The sequence below is a fragment of the Cnephaeus nilssonii genome, assembly GCF_951640355.1.
Source record: "Cnephaeus nilssonii genome assembly, chromosome: 17".
Lineage (NCBI taxonomy): Eukaryota > Metazoa > Chordata > Mammalia > Chiroptera > Vespertilionidae > Cnephaeus > Cnephaeus nilssonii.
Window position 1 is genome coordinate 49,629,094 of NC_137088.1, and position 19,587 is coordinate 49,648,680.

Genomic DNA, 19,587 nt, shown 5'->3' on the forward strand with positions numbered 1-19,587 from the left:
AGTTTAGGCTTCATCTCTAGCACTTGACATTTGGTGCCTAGTGCATAGTAGGTACTTAAAATATATATGCAATGAGTGGGTGAATTTATGAATAATGAAAGGTTTGTTAAATTAAAGTGTTAATACTAGACTCTCATTGCCAGCCCCCTCAGATTTTAAACCATTTTTCAGTAACATATTAATTAAAAAACATTATGTGCAAAGAACTGTATTGGTTTTAGAGGGCTAAGGAAAGTGATTAAGAAATAGAGGCCAGTCCAAGAAGCAAAATCTCAGCCAACAGATAGATCTCCTGGACATTTTTGGATTACAGACTCTATAATGAGGCATGGATACAACCAGTAATCTGGGTCACAGTTGAACGCCTGCTAATTTGAGGTTTCTCTTTAGCGTCTAAAATCTGCCAAGTGCTAATCAAGTCAAAGGAAGATGGCGCTGTAATAAGATAACCACATCATCAAAGGCCACACTGATGATGGTGTGGAAAAAAGGAAATAAAATGTTAAGAAAATTAGTAGATCAATAATGATGGGGAATTCAATTTTGAAAATGCACAGGTGTTTGTAGAGTGGAAAATTATAATCCATGTGTCTCTAGCGAAGTCTTGCAGATTAGGTGAAAAATCTCTAGACACTCCGTGAAGATAAATGAAGAGAATGCTGTCATCTTCCATTAGTTGGAACAAGTGTGTTATCCCTGATGCCCCGTAGGCACAAATGCTGGCTGAGCAGAAGGTCAGAGTCATACAGGTGATGTTTCGAGGCGCTACAGGTGAGATCAATAACAGGACAACCAGAAATGCCATTCTCACAGCGCAGCTTCCAAACATGAAGAAACATACCCCCTTGGAGATGAGCTGGGTGGCTTCCCTAAGGAGAGTTTATGTACATTTAAAAACATATGGAGATGTAGACTTGCCTTCTTTTAAAACACACCTCAGCAATGTTCTTCAAGAGAAAATGTGCACACGGTTGAGAATGAAGCAATGAAGAATAACTCATCCAGCCCAGCAGGCATGTGTCCTGCCTGGGAACCGAACCGTGATCTGATCACAGGTCAAGATAAATGCGCTTCAAGGAGAAAAAGACACAAACTGAGCCCAACCGGTGTTGCTCAGAGGTTGAGCGCTGACTTATGAACCAGGAGGTCATGGTTCGATTCCTGGTCAGGACACATGCCCAGGTTGTAGGCTTGATTCCCAGTGTGGGTGTGCAGGAGGCAACCAATCAATGATTCTCTTTCATCATTGATGTTTCTATCTCTCTCCCTCTCCCTTCTTCTCTGAAATCAATAAAAATATATTTTTTAAAAAAGAATAACTTGTCCAGTTAAGCAGAGGGGTCAGAAATATCAGATACTTGGTACAACTGGACATCAAATCAACTAACTCATTTTTAGAGGAATGGGAGGGATGGTGCTTTGCATTTTTAAAACTTTAAAAACATATCACCATCATCATCATCATCACCATCATCATAATTAACTTTGCCTTTTATGAAGATGGCAAGAAAATCTGTCTTAGTCTCATTTCCCAGGTGTTCTAGCCATTCTCAAAGAGACTAGCCTATTTTTTTTTTATTTTTTTTTATTTTGGTTAGGTTTAGAATTTAACTCAAATGCCCCAATAGGGACATAATTAACTTCTTCCTCCCAGAGTCTAGGAACATAAAAACAACACTGATTTTATAATAAGAGTTTCCAGATATTTTACACTGATTATTATGTTGAGTATAAGCAAATGCTTCTATGAGATAGGACCAAGGATTCTCAAATAAGCCGGATAGAATGTACAAACTCCCATATGCAAATATGAAGACGTTCGTTAAGCCTCCTCACTTTTTAAAAAGTTTTGATAGACATGGTTCGAGTTACAACAGGCACGTAGAATATAACTGAGATCATTTCTCTTTGATAAACATCATTTCTCATTTGAGATGCAAACTGCAGTTCCTGGACGAACCTTACAGAGATCAGGGGAACCTTCAGAAGCAGCAGCAGCAATCAGATGACAGCTTCCCCTGGAATGCAACGTGCGTGAGAAGAAAATGTGTACATTTCTGGTTTTGGAAGGACCTAGAAATTGCTTTGTCTCAGAGGAAGGTCCAGAAAATACAAAACAAAACAAAAACGATTTAAACAGAGTGAGAATGAAAGCCATGTGATTTTCCCTTCTCTAGCTCTGCTCCCATGTGTTTATAGAGCTCTGCTGAGTTCAGTATGATATATGAGAAAGCAAGGAAATGAATCTATAATTTATTTTCTAAATTAATTATTGACTTAAGGGAGAAAGAGTGAGAGAGAGACTGATTTGTTGTTACACTTATTTATGAATTCATTGGTTGCTTCCTCTATATGCCCTGACTGGGGATCGATCCTGCAACCTTGGTGTATTGGGACGATGCTCAAACCAACTGAGCTACCTAGCCTGGGCCTCAAATCTATAATTTCGGAAAGCTGATTGCAGGTAGTGAGAAATGCAGACTTATATGAATGCTGTTCTGGTCAGTCTGGGGCTACTTTCAGGGATGGCATCAGGGGCTAACCAACCTCAGCATGTCAGGGCACTGGTCTCCCCAGCCATGCCTCCCACATCACTAGTGTGTGGATGATACATGAGGGCAGACTAATGAAGAGCTTCTGTTTCACTGGTTATATGTCACTTTAATGCATATTGGCTGCTTTTTTAACTAATACTTCAAAGCTGTGATTTTATTTACATTCATTACTTCTAAAGAGAAAGGTAGGTTTAAAAAGTGACTTAGGCAATCATACAGGTAGTACTTGGAAATGACAACAATGATGAAGTGGTATATTAATCGCTGAAGTCTAGAAAACAATGCAGAAGATTGTTTTCTCCTTATCCCATTGTTTTGAGAGCTTCTTTGCTGAGATTTTTGCTATTTGGTTCCATTTACAAAATACTTACATGGTTAAGGCAGAAAATTCAGAAACACAGAAAAGCACACATGAAAACAATAAAACCAACCATAATGCTACCCCTAAAAACAAGTAGTTATGGTTTTGTTTTTCACCATCCAATTCTTTTGCCATAAAAGTAAAATCAAGCCTTCATACTCGGTGTCAGAGCCTGGTTTTCCATTTTAAAAGAGCCAGTGAATGTTTCCTGTGTGGTAAGCTTTCTTCTTCAACAACTATTTTACTGGCTGAAAAGTATCTTTTATGTGGCTAACTCAACACTCTTGCACACACCTCCGAGTGTTTGCTTATAACCAGTTCCTAGAGGGAGAGCTGCTAGGTCAACAGGTCTGCCCTTTACAAATGTGCTTGGCTAACAATGAACAGATTACTCTACAAAAAGGTTAAAATAATAAATTATCCCAATAGTCAGTGATGAGAATACCTATTTCTATAACATTTGCCATGTGTTATCATTACCATTGTTATCTTTCTTTTAAAATACATGCATTATTTTCCAATATACTTACATAACTCAGATTATTAAAGACATGGAACATACAATTAATCAGATATTTAGAATTCATTTATTTTTTGTATGAATTATCTGCATATGCCCTTTATCTTAATTTCTATTGATGTGAAGCTCTGAAGTAATAATCAGACTTAGGTGTGAGACTAGAATATAGTACTAAATGCCTTAAGTATTCCTGTCCCTAGAAGTACACTAGGTTTCTCACAATTCCCTTTTAGCTAAAGGCAATCATTATTTTGGGGAGAGAGGCCATTATTTTTTATTGTATTCTTTTCTAACTCATGGGAAAGATTTTGAAAATAGGAATCAAATTAATTGATTTTTTAGGAGAATACAACAAACTATGGTCTGGCCACATAGCCCTATTCAACAAGTTCAAAAATACTGAGATAAGAAATGGCATAGCAATGGATTCATTCCAATGATGCTGACATTTGAGCAAGAACAGAAAACACACATAACACACTGTTGCAATTAAAAGAAAAGTTAATCCCTAGGACAGTGGTCGGCAAACTCATTAGTCAACAGAGCCAAATATCAACAGTACAACAATTGAAATTTCTTTTGAGAGCCAAATTTTTTAAACTTAAACTTCTTCTAACGCCACTTCTTCAAAATAGACTCGCCCAGACCGTGGTATTTTGTGGAAGAGCCACACTCAAGGGGCCAAAGAGCCGCAGGTGGCTCTCGAGCCGCAGTTTGCCGACCACGGCCCTAGGATAATTGTTTGCCTGTCAGGGTTAGGAACACTTGACTATCTCTAATTTCTAATCTTACTTACCACCCAGGTGGGTGATTGTCAGTCTTTCTGGAGTTCTGACAACCCACCTCCTTGTGGTGGAGAAGGTAGCAGTGGAGTTAGTGGTTGCAGTAGATGGTAATACCACCTGCCTATACCATGAGAGATGCAATAATATTTTAAATTGAAAAACAATTTATTTTTATATTGAGGAGAATTTTAAAATACTTCTTGACCCATCAATGAAACCCTCTACCTTTTGGTTGGCAATCAGTGTTCTGAATTAATGTGGCTGAGGAGAAAAGAGGATGTCAGAAAATCTTTAAATGTAATGTACATATTATATTATGAAATGCTAAATAGATTCCTACTTACTCACATACCCAGAAAATTCTGGGTAAGCCATAGGATGGACAACAAGACCTATTTGCCAGTTAAAATAATCTGCTGCCATCCATTTATTAATTCAGTAGGCAATTATTGATCACTTACTATGTGTAATAATTGTTTCATGTACTGGAAATATTAGCAAATAATGAAAAGGTGAATGAGGCTAACTGGTGAAAAAGAGCAGGGAGAAGAAAACAGATAATAAACAGGCAAAAATGGATGAATAAGAAATGGAAAATAGTGGTAAAGATGATGGAAATAGGACCGGGGTATGGGATGGAGTGACTCAGTGAGGTGTGAGGAAAGGGAGAACTTTAGATGGGGTGGCCTGGAAGGCTTCTTGGAGAAGTTGGCATTTAAGCTGTGGCAGTGTATAAAGGTCTTGCCAAGAGCATAGTAAGCTGAGGGGCAAGCAAATGCAAAGGCCCAGACGAATGTGAAGTGCTAGGGAAATGGGAAGGCCCGTGAGTAAGCATGTGGCGAAAGTGGTGTGAGCATCCCTGGCTCATGTACTGCCTCAAGCCTTAGAGAGGAGTTGGGGTGCCTTCTACGGGTGGCGGGATGCCACTGGAAGGTTTTGGGACAGGACTGGCATGATCCAGAAGATCACTCCAGCTGTGCTTGGTGGGTGCATTACCATGGGCAAGGGAGGAGGCAGTATTACCAGTTGGGTAGATACTGGTTGTCCAGGCAAGAGATGTTGGTGCCTTGAACTAGAAGGTAGCCATGGAGGTGAAAAAAAGTAAGCCTCCAAATCCTGTAACTCTTATGTCAATCACCTGTGGCACTGTTCTGATACCGCGTTGACTTTTTGTCTCTTCCAGTGGACACAATATATTTTAACCACTACCATTTATAAAGTGCCCCATGCTGCTCTGGGCTTTATACACATTGATTCCTTATAATAATTTCATCCCAAGCTCACGTGTGGGGAGGCTAACTATCTGCCTGCAGCCATAAGCTAGTGAGGGCGTCATATTAAGATTACCAAGGTCTGTCTGATACTGAGCAAGGCATAAATCTTAGCCAATAAGCTAGTGTCTCCATTCAACCTACCTTAGGGGCAGTGTTGGCGCAGGTGAACCAGGCCATGGCTCAGTTTCTCTAATGGTTCTCAGAAGGAGAGGGCAGCAAAACAACCAGGGAGGGGGGCTTGTGTTTAGAATGCAGATTCCATGGCCCTGCCCTGAGAATGCAGAAGCAGCATTTCTAGGGCTGGGGCTTGGATGTGTGCATTTAACAAACGCTCCCAAGTGCCAATCACTAAAATCTGCAGAGATTGCAAAGCTGCCACTCAATAAATATTGGTTACATGAATGCAGGAATATAATGGAAAGGATTGCAGGAAATGAAGACCTAGGGTAAGTACCTCACTCCCCCAACCCCTGATCCAGAGAAAACAGAAGCCCGTTTTGAGCTGGGCCCAAGCAGAGCCCCGGCTAGCCCCTTCAGATCCTCTCAGAGATTACAGATGTAACTAACACTGGGGCATGGCATACTCAGGCCTCTGGAAGCTTTCCATTTCCAATAATTACTCCTGATGACCAGGCCGGAGGGCCAATGATCTCCCTAGCTGAGGAAGTACAAGTCCCTCAAGAGGGAAACACCATCTGTTTTAAAAGCAAAACAATCTTTTCTTAAAAAATCAATTAATTCGATCTTGTTGAATTTCTGACACATGGGAGCTAGGTCTTACTCATAGGGCTGATTCACCCCTAGATACATTAAGCATAGTACCTAAGGCCCATGAGACTTCCAGGGGCTTACAAAATGTTTTAATTCCTTTTAAAATCAGAAGAAAACCATCCTATCCTGTTTTAGCCTAAATTACATTCAACTTTTACCAATGTAGTTGTAAAATATAATTTTAATGTTTGTTGTTGTTTTTTTTAAATCGAGAAATGGCCCAAGAAGGCAATGGTGTCTAGAGCACACAGAAGTCATCACGTGGCCCTGCTTACTCACCACTCTGCACCCAGGTGATAGGCAGCTTACCTGGCAAGCGTTGTACAAGAGCTGATGTTCAAACTTCTTGATCCCGAGAATGTTCTGGAACATCTCGTAGAGTTGCTCTTTGCTCAGAATCAGCTCAGAGGCTGCGCTGGCGGTCATCCGGGCCTGCTGCTTCCTGGGGTCCTCTTCCCCGCGGTAGATGGCATCGAACTTGGCCATCCAGGAGCTCAGCACGGTCTCCTTGCTGAGGCCGTCGATCTCGGGGAGGCTGCGCACCCTCTTCTCAATGTGCTTCTTGAAGACCTCCCGAGAGTCGTTGGCAGAGCAGCCCCCACTCTGCACCATGCGGGCCACGCGGTCGCTCTTCAGGAACACCTGGGCGAGAACAGGGCCGGGAAAGACATCAGAAAGTCTGTCCTGGAGACCCGCTCACAGGCGTCACAGGAGGCCCGTGCGGCCACAGCCCCACCGCCTCTTAGCTGTGCAAACTCAGAAGTCACACATTTGGCTTGGGGTCCAAATGTGAAAATGAGAATAACAACAATACTTAGCAAGGATCAATGAGGCAGTGATATTCCGGGAGGCAGCATAAGGTATATAGACTCTGAGCCCAGGCTGGCTGGGTTCTTTCTCTGCTATTTAGTGGCTATGTTTCTTTCAGCAAGTTTATCACTTGTACCTCAGTTTTCTCATCTCTGAACTGGGGATAATAGTTCTGTCTACATCACAGGTATTTTAAAATGAGGATTAAATGAGTTAATATATCATAAGCACTTTTAAAAATAGCCCATATTAATGCCTAATGGGTTGTGGTTGCTGTTATTATAATCATATGTAAAGCAATTGGCCCGATGTCCTCACATAGCACTTAAATGTTAACCACTACTTACAGCTCATTTTACTAGTAGCCTCTCAGTGATCCTGATCACAGTTGAAATGGAACCAGTATTAAGCAAATCTGTATTTAATGTCTGTCTCCCTTTCCAAAATGTAAACACCTCGTGGGCAAGGACTGTGTCCTTGTTTTTCCCCCAATGTCATGTGTCCCCAGTACGTTACCGGGCACTTTGAGAGGAAGTGAACAGTCTACGGCCATACCACCCTGAACGCGCCCGATCTCGTCTGATCTCGGAAGCTAAGCAGGGTCGGGCCTGGTTAGTACTTGGATGGGAGAGGAAGTGAACATAGAAAGCAGGTGTTACATTCAGCCCATTTTGCAGACAGGAAACGGAGACTCCAGGGAGGGGAAGGGACTTGCGCTTGGTAACTCACACTGGCTGACTATAAACGCATGGCCTTGTGGTTCCTTCCTTCCCTAAGGGGCTCACCTGCCTGGCGGGGAACCCTGGGTTGTTCTGTTGGAGCTGCCTGGGTCTTGGGACCAAGACATTCATTGAGATCAGTTTGCTCTTGCTGCAGTGCCCAGCACAGCCACCTGGTCCTGGGGTGTAGACAAGGTGGAGAAGCGGCTGCTTCATATCCACAGGGAGGAAACACCTGACATCTGTGAGCTGTGTCCTGGTCACCCTTCAGAGGAGCATACATGCCCTTTCAGAGGCAGAACAAACGTTCGCTCCTCATCTGGGTTCAGGAATCGCCCTTGTTGGCCAGGAGATGGCATCGCTTGGGGCGCGTTCCATCACTGCCGCTTCATCACCGGGGCTCCCTTGGTGGAGAGCTGTTAGACAGGTGGCCTGCGCCCACTGTGACTCCATGCTCTCACTTAGGAAGAAGGAGGGCTGCGGGCTTGCTTCACAGGCTGGAGGCCATGGCCCACTTGCCTGCACCTCAGAACTGGTCCTCAGCTTAGATGTTAGAGTTCATTTAAAAATCAGTTTTAGAAAAAATATTCAAATGAATCCTTAGGCCTTATAACCCTTAAGGAGCTGAAGAATTCACCTGAGACTTTGTAATGGTTAATACAGATGGTTTCTCCATCTAACACACAGTGTCTCAGTTTTAGATCTAGATCTCAAAGAACTTACAAATTTGGGGGCAAATAGAGAAATTTTGTGGGGAGGCAGGAGCTGTAAACCATGGTCCCAGGCCAGTTCTGCCACTAGCTTGCTGTGTGATATTGGGTAAGTCACCTCCCCTCTCTGAATCTCCAATTTCTAATCTGTACACTGAGGGAGTTGAACTATAATATTTGGGGGGTTGTCCTTCCAGCTGTGATATCTATACTCTTCTTTATGAACCTCTTCTTTCTTTGATCACTTAGAAGGTGAGAAGCACTGTGCCAGGTGCCAGGGATACAATGGTGAACAAAACAGATGCAGACCCAGCCCGCAAGCCTCCATGACATCATCTTAATAATCCCACCCAAATAGCTGTTACAAGCTGGGACAAGTGTTACCAGGGAAAGTACAGGGGTCCGCCCTAAACCCAGGAATCTGTTCTAGTGTGGTCAGGAAAGGCTTGCTGGAAAGGACATGTGAAAGATGTTAGGTGACGAGAGGGTGAGACAGTCTTTCAGAGACAGGGAACAATATGTGTAAAGACCCCAAGTGTCTGAGGACATAAGAATCCAGGGTGGCTGTGGCAGTGAGGGTGGGAGAATGACCGATGTAAGATGCGCAGGGAGGGGCCAGGTGGCCAAAAGCATGGGAGGCCACATTCAGTATGTTGGTCTTCATCTGAAGGGCACTGAGAGGCCATTGAAGGTTTTAAGCTAAGACGTAACAAAATCAAGTTCACTTTCTCTGTCTTTACAGTGGAAAACAGGCCTGAAAGGGGCCAAGAGAACTGGCAGGAAGCTTTGCAGAACTCAAAGGGGCTGGGGTTAACTCTGTTTTCAGCCCTAATGAGCATGAGAGGGTACTTGAAAACAGTGAACAATGAGTCACACTCTCCTCTTCATCTGTTCATACCAAGGTCCCATAAAGCTGGGCCAGTCATAAGCCCTCAGCACCATCTTCCTGCCCCCACAAAGCCTTCCATAGTTGCCATTTGTCATCTGTCTTTGTGACTCTTGGTTAATATCTGAGTGTGAGGAAGGCAGGAGTTGTAACTGCTTTTCCCTATTTTTTTTTTCTTCAAGTGTCTAAGACAGTGTCTGGCACGCAATTGGTACTACGTTGAACGAGTGAAGGAATAAGAACAAAGCAGACTTCTCGAAGCAGAGATCCTATTGAGAGCCTATCTGGATGGGGCAAGAAGGTAAAGGCGAAACCAGCAAGCACAATATATTGGTCTCTGCAACAATGGACTGAAGCTAGATATCTGGGGGACCTGATAACAGTGGAAGGAAATGACCCCAGCTGGCATCCATACCTGGTGGTGACGCCTGGATCTTACACACATCATCTGCTTGACATAGTCCCTTCCTTCGTACCTGTGGCCACTCAATAAATATTTGTCACTTAACCTCTATGAACCCCACCCTCCTTCCCTGTCACATGGCGTTCATGCAGCCAGCCTTCTCTGATGGGGATAAAACTTTCTGAAAGGACTTTGAAAAGTAGAAGGCTCCATCTGTCCAGAGGTGAGATATGATGGCCAGGCCCAGAAGGAGGGGAGATGCGTGGAATGTCAAGAGTGTGAGGAAAGAGGCTGAAGATTGAGGAGACAGTAAAGATGAAATGCGAGACAGCCAGGGGCAGAGGGGTGGCGGCAGAAAACTAATTTTCCAGGCACATCCTGTCTTGGCTTCTCAGTCCATCAGAAGGGACGTGAGCCTGGGCCAGCCTCGCCCTGTCTTGAGCACAGCCACTGAGCACCGATGCGCTTGTGTCTCTAAAACCACCCCTGAAGCTCATTTGTACTGGGAGCGCTATCCGGTGTTTTTGTTTTGTTTTGTTTTCGGCTGTTCCAAGGGACTTCAACCCCAGGCACAGTTCTCTGCGGCACAACCATAAATCCTCCCTACTCCTCTGCCTACTTCCAGATAGGTCATAATGGGAGACAGAAGATGAGCAAATAAATATGGAATGGTGAAGGGCAATCAATTCAGTGACTCGCCCTCATCCATCAGTCCCTCCCTCCCTCGCCAGAGCCAAGCAACCTCAAGGTTGTTTTAGAAACCCATAAGCACACCAGTACTGTAATGACTGTACACGGTGCGGGGCAAAGCTGGCCCAGAGCCCACTTCCTTGCTGACAGGCTGAGAAACCAAGACAGCCCCTTTCCTGCTCTACAAAAGCACATCATCCAAAATAAAGAACAAAAAGACCTAGATGTTAAAGTAAATAAGGTCTACACACACACACACACACACACACACACACACACACACACACACATACAACAACAACAACAACAACCTGCTTACTACTAGGGAATGGCTGCATAATAAGAGGAGCAGGTTCTAGTTAGAGGACTTGAGTTCAAATCCTGACTTTACCAGTTGCTAGCTTTGCTCCTAAGCAAGTAGCCTAATCTTTAGGGGCTTCAGTTTCCTTAACTCTCAAATGGGAATCATAGCTACCCACCTTGTAGGACTTGGGAAAGAATTCAACCAGACAATGAGTGTCAACCGGTGAGCATGGTGACTGCTGTAAGAATGTAACTAAAGTTACCTATTGTTTTTTAACAGATTACCATGCAGCCACGAAATAAGCTATTTTTTCCACTGGCATCTAAGATGTCCATGATCTGTTGTTAACCTGGAGATTTCCAATGGTAAGGGTGAGGTGGGCTAGGAGGATAGGAGCATGACCCTAGATCAAGAACATCACAGGTAATAAAATCTTTTACTGATGAGGGTGTCATATGTGTGATTTTTCACAAAGGTAAAAAGGAGATTGAAAATTACTGTGCTACTAAAACAAGTGGATTATTAATATATCACAGTAATTTTACATCTTAATACAGAAATCAAATAGCTATCGGTATGTGTACAGACATATAAAAATATCTGAAGAGATATATACCCCAATTTAATAATAATTGTTTAGGATGATGGAATTACAGGTATTTTTCTAGCCATTTTCTTTCAGATTTTTTCTTACACTGTCTAGTTTTATAATTAGCATGCTTTACTTTCATAATTAGTTAAAACAAGTCTTTCTACATGAAAAGAAATACAAAATTTACCTTTGTTGAGGCAAGATGAATGTTAATTTCTAAAATAAAATGCACCTTTGGATCTTAAAGATATCCCTCACCAAAAATTAAGGGATCCTGGTGCAAACTTGCCCTGTGGTGGATGGTGGGGCTCAGATTCAGAGTGGGGTGCCACCGGATGGAATGGGATAGGAGTAGATCCATACTAGTGACAGGTGCCTGTTATATTCTGTGGCCTGGCTTCCTAAAGTCAATCTGCTCCGGTTCCATTTTTTTCTCATGCTTGGTTATTTCTTTTAATAGCAAAAACAACAACAAACAGTTGTTCTTGTTGTTATTATTATTAAGGCTTAATTTAACCGCAGTCCGTTTCTGTTGCTAGCAACTGGAGAATTCTGTGATACACATTCAGAGGCAGTTTGACAAATGCTACCCAGGCCTTTGCTAGAGGAGATCAGCTGAAAACAAGATACAACAAGCAGAAGTCAGAGCAGTGGCATGGCTGACGCCTGATGTCAGCTGTGGTGCTCCAGTGTGTGTGCGTCTCCACCGATCTCCACCCTCACTTCCCACCACATCCCACGTTTCCTTCCAGGTGGAATCTGAATGAGAACGGCTTTGTAAAACTCTCCCACCACCTCTCTTCTCTGAGGGCCCGGCCCAGCTTGTGAAGGAACCAAGGAGGTGGGAGGTGTTGGTGAGGCTGGAGCTGAGGGTTAGAAAAGATGTGGGGGCCGTGGAGGAATGGGTGGCTCTCTGGTGCCTTAGGGCTGTGGCTGTGGGAACAGGCTGGGGCTGCTGGGCAGATCTCAGAGTGCCCAGCCCTCAAAGCCCTAATGGAAGAGATTAAGGATTAACCTGCTGTCCTGTGTGATCGGCTTTGACAGTCAGGGCCACAGGAAAGGATAAAGCAAGCCAACATGCTCTGGAGAGCCTCAGAGAACCTGGCCTCCCTCTCTCCTGGCCCTGCTCACGCCCAGGCCTCACCAGCTTGCCGGTTAGTGCTGGCCAGCCGGGGCCACGCTGGGCTGATGGGCACAGGTGGGAACTGTCTTTACTCCTCTAGTGTGTGACAAGCCATTATCCTTTAGTACCACAAGGCCAACACCTGACACTGACTTTTACTTTGCCTAGTGCAATAATCTCAGAACAGATTTTTTCTTAATGACATTACCTTGGTAAACTGGAGGTGTGACATGGTGGGTGGGGTGTGTGTGAGAGAGAGAGAGAATGTGTGTGTGTGAGTGAAAGTGTGTGTGAGTGTGTGTATGTGAGAATGTGTGTGAGAGTGTATATTTGTGTACGTGAGTATGTGAGTGAGAGTGTGTGTGATTGAGTGTGTGAGTGTGCATGTGAGTATATGTGCATGTATGTGTGTGAGTGAGAGTGTATTTGTGTGAGTGAGAGTGTATTTGTGTGAGAGAGTGTGCATGTGGGTGAGTGTGTGTGAGTGTATGTGTGTGAGTGAGAGTGTATTTGTGTGAGAGAGTGTGCATGTGGGTGAGTGTGAGTGTATGCATGTGAGTGAGTGTATGTGTGTGAGTGAGTGTATGTGTGACAGAAGTATGTGATAAAGTGGGTGTGTGAGTGAGAGTGTGTGTGTGAGAGTGTGAGTGCTTGAGTGAGAGTTATGTAAGTGAGAGTGTGCGCATGAGTATGTGTGAGTATATGTGTGTGAGTGAGAGTGTGCGTGTGAGAGTGTGCGTATGAGTATGTGTGGGTATATGTGTGTGAGTGAGTGAGTGTGTGTGAGAGTGTGTAAGTGAGAGTGTGTGTGTATGTGTGAGTATATGTGTGTGAATGAGTGAGAGTATGTGTGTGAGTGAAAGTGTGTGAGTGAGTGTGTGTGTGTGTGTGTATGTGAGTGAGAGTATATGTGTATGTGAGAAAGTGTGTGTGTGTGTGTTTGAGAGAGTTTAGAAAGAGAATACATGTGAAGTTTTTCTGATGAGCATACATTCCCCCTTCTCCTGGTAAAAGTCACCCTAATTTCTTACTGGGAAACCATTGCATTTCAATACAGATGGCTCTGCTGGGACTGAGCCTGCACTCATCTGCTGTGTGTCCTAGGCCTGAGTCCCGGTCTATTCCACCCACTTCTACTGTGATTGGCTTCAGAAAAGACGCCTGACCCATGTCACTCCATCCAAGTCACCTGGCCTTCTGCTGCGACTCTCAGTGAAGAGGTTCTCTGTGCTCCTGGGGCTGCAGGGGACCAACCTGCCTAAGCAGGAAGCCGAGGACAAGAGCAAAGCCGAGTGCGTGGAGGATGATGCTTGTCCTGCTGCACCTTTGCGTCTCAGGATGGAGCCACAGCTAAGCCAGGCCTCCCTGGGCTTTCAAAGGCCTGAGCAGATAAATCTCATTTTGAAGCCAGTTTGAAGTAGGTGTCTGTCATCTGTAATCCAAAGACTCGTGACCAAGACAGACACTGACAGAAAAGTAATTGCATTTCAGATTCGGGGAGAGGAAGAGACATTAGCTTCTCCATCACCGAGAGCAAAGGGAAAGGGGCGAGAGAAGGGGAACAGACCTGGGCTCTGCCAGGCAGTGCTCCCCTGACCCCTGACTGGGGGTCTGTGCTGCAGAGGATCCCAGGAAACGTGGCCCTAAGGCTTTTGAGCTTTACTGATGACTGTGGCTAACAATTAACACCCCACCTTATTTCCTGTTACCCAAATCTCAACATGAAACGTTCAGTAATTTCTCAAAGCCTGGATTCTCATCAGAATTTAAAAAAAAAGTGATTTCAAACAAACTGGCCAGTACAGAAGAAAATATAGGGTCACTGTAGATATAATGGTAATTGACAGAGACTCATTAGCATGCTGATGACTTCTAATTTTCAAATTTAATTAGTGGATAGAAATGGCACTTTCTTTTAATTTATATCATTAGTCAAATGAGCTTTCTAATTAAGATGAGCATTCTCCAAATTTATAAACTGGTGAATGACTTTAAACATGAACTATCGATAAGGTTTCGTCTGGTCAGAACTGGCTTTCAGAACTTGAAGAAAGGGTGCGGGGACAGGGATTCATTTCATTTCCTGGCTGTTTCTAGACAGAAATTTTGTAAACCGTATTCAAGTTATTCATTGCCATACCCTCATTGTGATTCCAAATCTCATTTCCACTTTTCATTAAATGCAACCGAAACATTACATCACATCAGGTAAAGCAGTAAGTTTGGCCCTTATTGTCAATAATTGATACAGCTTATAAAATGTAAAGGAAAGGCTTAAATTTGACAAGTATAAAAACTTCTAAAATAGATCGCATAGAAATTTCATTGAGGAAATGGTATCTAAAATGAGTCTGTGGCCGGACTCAGAAATATCACAAAGACAAAGGCTGTTTACTATGAAAAAGTAATTGACAAACTAATCAATAACATTTTCCCAGGGTCTAATTGTGGTCTTGCTCCACTCCCCGTGAAAGGAGGAGTCACCTGCTCCAGCAGGAGTGGAAGGAGGAGCACCGATGTTTCTGATCTGAAATAATTTGCTCCCTAATCATTTTAAAAAGAAAGTAATCCATGGAGAAAAATTCAGTTTGTTGGATTTCCTTACACCTATTTTAGAGTTTATTGTTATGACTTTGAATTGCATGTGACAACATACCGTAAGTTTTTCCACGCTTAGGGAATAGTTTCTAATGCTTTTAATCTAGTCTTGACAATGGGTAAGACTTTTGAGGCACAGGATTCCAAACACAGAGAATATCTGGATCATATGAAAATAGATTCATATAAAGTAAAATGTCTTTCAATGACCAAATAATCATTTTTGAAAATGTGTATGTCAGTTAAACATTGCCAATAGGAAGGCATGGCATGTCCACTTGCCATTAATGATGTACCAATGATAGCCAATACGCACATTAAGTAAGAATAATTACTAAATTTAAAGTAAAATTGTATATATTTAAATTGTACACATGGTTTTTTAGGTGTACAATGTGATTATTTTTATGTACATATATAGTGAAATGATTACCATGATCAAGCTAACTAACATAACTACCCATCACCTCAGTTAACATTTTCTTTTTATTTAAGATCTACTCTCTCAGTAAATGTCAAGTGTACAATAGTGTCATTAACTCAGTAATCATGCTGTACACTAGATCCTCAGAACTTACTCATCTTAAAACAGAAAGTCTATATCCTAGACCAACATCTTCCATTTGTCAGTTAAACATTAACCACTGGCAACTGCCATTCTTAGATTTACAAGTAAATATTTAATGCAAAAAAAAAGTACTAGTAGAATTCTAAATTCTCTTTACTAATAAATAAATCACTGAGGTTTAAAGGTGAAAAATTACTTGTAATATATACTCAAGATATATTCTCTCGCTTCTAGATTTTCTCCTGAGAATAGTGGTGCATTTTGGACGATGTTCTAACTTGCAAAAAGAACTCACAGCACCATTTTAATGGCGAGGAGAGTAAGATAGTGAATGCACTGTCCTTGGGAGATGTTAACATCCTTCAGAAAGGATGTAAGTGGAGGGAAAAGGCTCCTGACTCACTTCAAGTTATAGCTGTGGCATTTAAAGAGTGTGGCCTTGAGTAATGGACATGGCCTCTCTGAACCTCAGTCTCTTCATCAGTAAAATGGAAATAATATCAGGACCTAACTCTGAATACTGCGAGAAGGATTAAGCAAGAAATTGCATGTAAAGCACTCAGCACAGGGCCTGGTATAAAAATCAGTTGGTAAACAGTTGCTTCTTTTACAGTTTCCCCCAAATAAAATACAATTATTCCCTAAAATTGTAACCAGTCACCCACCGCTTTGCCTCAGGAGGAGTGGCTCTACGGAAGGCCAAGGCTGCTGTGCCCACTGAGCCTGGGCTGCAGGCCTGAGCAGTCCCGCCATCCTTCCTCATGGTGTCTTACCTCATAGTAACTCTGGACAGCGTTCATGAAGGCCTCGTCAGCCACAATCTGGGTTTCCCCGTTGAGGAAAGCCTGAAAGCGGTCCTTGACGGTCTGCAGCTGCTGTTTGCTGATCTGGAAGAAACAGAGGGAGAGGAAGAGTGAGCACCTGTTCCACCCAAGGATCATGGGACTTTACACTCAGGCCCGTTGGTGGGCTGGAGCCGGCCTGCACAGGCAAGTGAGAGCTGAATGCTAAGTTTGCAGGAATTTTGTGAGGCAGTTGTTAAACACAGCCTTTTCTAAAAATTAATATAAATTACAGCTAAATAAATTTATTAAAACAAAAGTTAATACACATTCAACATTCATTGCTTTTTTATTATTTTATCACATGTTACTATGATCTGTACTTTTGGGGTTATTTACATGTATTGTTTGTATTATAGAGACGATATATATGGGCTACTATCCCACGTCTCTCCCCAACTCCACATTCAGTGACATGTTATTGGAAGCTAGATATCAGCCAAGGTGGGAGTAATTACAGCATGGAAACTGGCAACTGCTGCAAGTCGGGCTGTTTGTTTGTTTGTTTGTTTGTTTTAGAGATGGTTGTTCCACAAACCACTGCACAGGCGCATTTGGGTGGTCTGAACTGCCCTGCTTTACAAAGCTATAGTGGCCAAAAAGTCTAGTGCTGGCATTAAAACAGACACATAACCCAACGGAACCGCACTGAGAGCCCAGAGGTAAACCCGCGCATATATGGTCAACTACTATTTGAAAAGGGAGCCAGGATACTCACTGGGTGAAAGATGGTCTCTTCAATAAGTGATTTTGTAAAAACTGAATATGCAGAAGAATAAAATTGGGTCCCTATCTTAACCACTCACAAAAATTAATGCAAAATAGATTAAAGACATAATTAATGAATCCCCCCAAACCTATAAAACTACTAGAAGAAAACAGGAAAAAGGCTCCTTAACATTGTCTTGTTAGTGGTTTTCTGACCAGAAAAATACAAGGAAAAAAAGGGGAAAACAAACAAGTGGAACTACATCTAACTAGAAACAACATGGAAGGTGGGTCCAAGATGGTGGTTTAGGTGGGTGCTGAGCTCACCCCCTCCCAAGACCATATTAAACTTATGCCTATATTTTGAGCAATTCTTCCTGAGAGACAACTATGAGCCAATCAAACAGCTTTTGCACAACAAGCAAGAGAGAGGGACTGCATAGAGAAGGCCGGGAAACCATGAGAGCTCTCCGGGAGCTGAGGGAACAACCCAGAACAAGAGGAACTGGTGAGCGCCATTATTTACATTTTTTCTGAATGTGGATAGTGGGTGGGAGTCCATCCAGCTTCTCTGGCTGATGTGCTGAGCGCTGTGGCATGTCCCCAGGCACCCCTCTTGGAACCAGAACAAGCAGAAATAGGAGGACACCATAGCACACACTGGGATGCACACACAAGGGGCTCCGCCACCTGAAAACAGTGAGGTGCTGACACAATGCTGTGGTGCACACCTGCAGGGCTTCCTCCTCCAGAGAAAGTGCTGAGGCAGTGGGCACTGCTGCATGCCCATGTGGAGCTTTCCTGCCCAAAGGAAGTGTGGAGCTAGCAAAACTTTGTGGCAGCCACACTCAGGGGTGCCCTCTGTGGAGTAAGTGGGATGTTGCTGTGCACACACAAGGCTTCCTTGGGGAGAATGGGCAGAGCTAGTAGGGCACTGAGAAGTGGGCATGCAGTAGTGCACCCAGACCCTGCTCTGACTGCGGACAATTAAAGCAACAGGGCACACAGGCAGGGATGACCCATGTGGAATGAGGGGCATGACTGAGTATGTGAGGAGCTGTACTCCCTAGAGAGGGAACAGAACTAGTGAAGTGCAGCCATGCACACAGAACAGACATGTCCCACCCAGAGAGGGCAAAGCTGGTGGAACATTGAGCTAAAAAGTAGCCCTGCCCAGACCCTGCCCTGATCACAGACAGTTAAAGCAACAGGGCATGCTAAGAGCACACCGAGCAGCCCCCTCTACATCAGGCAGCCCCACCCAGATTAGAAAGGCAAGGAAGCAAAACACTCCAGGTTGCCCCACCTGGAGCCCACTCCTTCAGACCAGAGGTCATATCAGGCACCTCAAGCACCCATTCCAACTAGCCAGCTTGCTCAAACTGTCCAAATCAGAGCCTACACAGAGACCACTTTTTCAGGACTGGGAGGGACAGTTATTCTAGCCACATCATAGAAACTCAAACAATGGGGAGACAGAAGAATATGCCACAAATGAAGAAACAAGAGAGAAGTTGAGAGAAAAACCCAATGTAAAGGAGATAAGTAATAAAGAATTCAAAGAAATGGTCATAACTATGTTCAAAAAACTTGAGAGTACATAGAAGAATACAAGAGATAAAAAATGTAATAAAGAACCAATCAAAAGAAAACAATATCTAAAATGAAGAATATATTAAAAGGAATCAATAGCAGATCAGGAAATATGGAAGAATGGATTAGTGACCTTGAAGACAGAATAGTGGGGATCACCCAATCAAAACAGAAAAATAAAAAGAGAATTTTAAAAAATGAGGATAGTGTAAGAGATCTCTGGGATAACGTCATGTGCCCTAACACTTCACATTATAGGGATTCCAGGAAGAGAAGAGAGAGAAAAAGGGGCAGAAAGAATAGTTGAACAAATGTTTGAAAACTTTCCTAATCTGGGAAAGGGAACAAATATCCTGGTCCAGGAAGCACAGAAAGTTCCAAAGAAGATGAGCCCAAAGAGACCCACACGAAGGCATATTGTTATTAAAATGGCAAATGTTAAGAATAAAGAGACCATCTTAAAGGCAGCAAGAATGAAACATGAAGTCACATACAAGGGAAACCCCTTAAGGCTATCAGCTGATTTATCAGAAGTGACTTTACAGGCCAAAAGGGAGTGGTGGTTGATAGTGCTGAAAGAAAGGAATCTATAACCTAGAATATTTTATCCAGCAAGGTTATCATTCAGAATTGAAGGAGAGAGTGTCCTAGATAAGTAAAAACTAAAGGAGTTCCCAATCACTAAGCTGGCTTTATAAGAAATGTTAAATGATCTTCTTTATCCAGAAAAAAAGGGTCATAACCAGACATAAAAAAAAAAATACAAAAAAGGGGG

The 19,587-nt window shown here is 43.0% G+C and overlaps 1 protein-coding gene across 17 annotated transcripts in view; it reads right to left on the reverse strand.

Annotated features, from left to right (window-relative positions):
* The window catches only part of CADPS (calcium dependent secretion activator), a gene marked incomplete at both ends in the record, with an annotated part of 452,199 nt that overhangs the window by 317,380 nt on the left and 115,232 nt on the right, over positions 1–19,587 (reverse strand). For all 17 annotated transcript variants that reach the window (XM_079794579.1, XM_079794578.1, XM_079794572.1 and 14 more), the window contains 2 exons: positions 6,576–6,908; positions 16,443–16,556. In XM_079794579.1, coding sequence (XP_079650705.1) covers positions 6,576–6,908; positions 16,443–16,556 — 447 coding nt within the window. The remainder of the gene's footprint in view (positions 1–6,575; positions 6,909–16,442; positions 16,557–19,587) is intronic.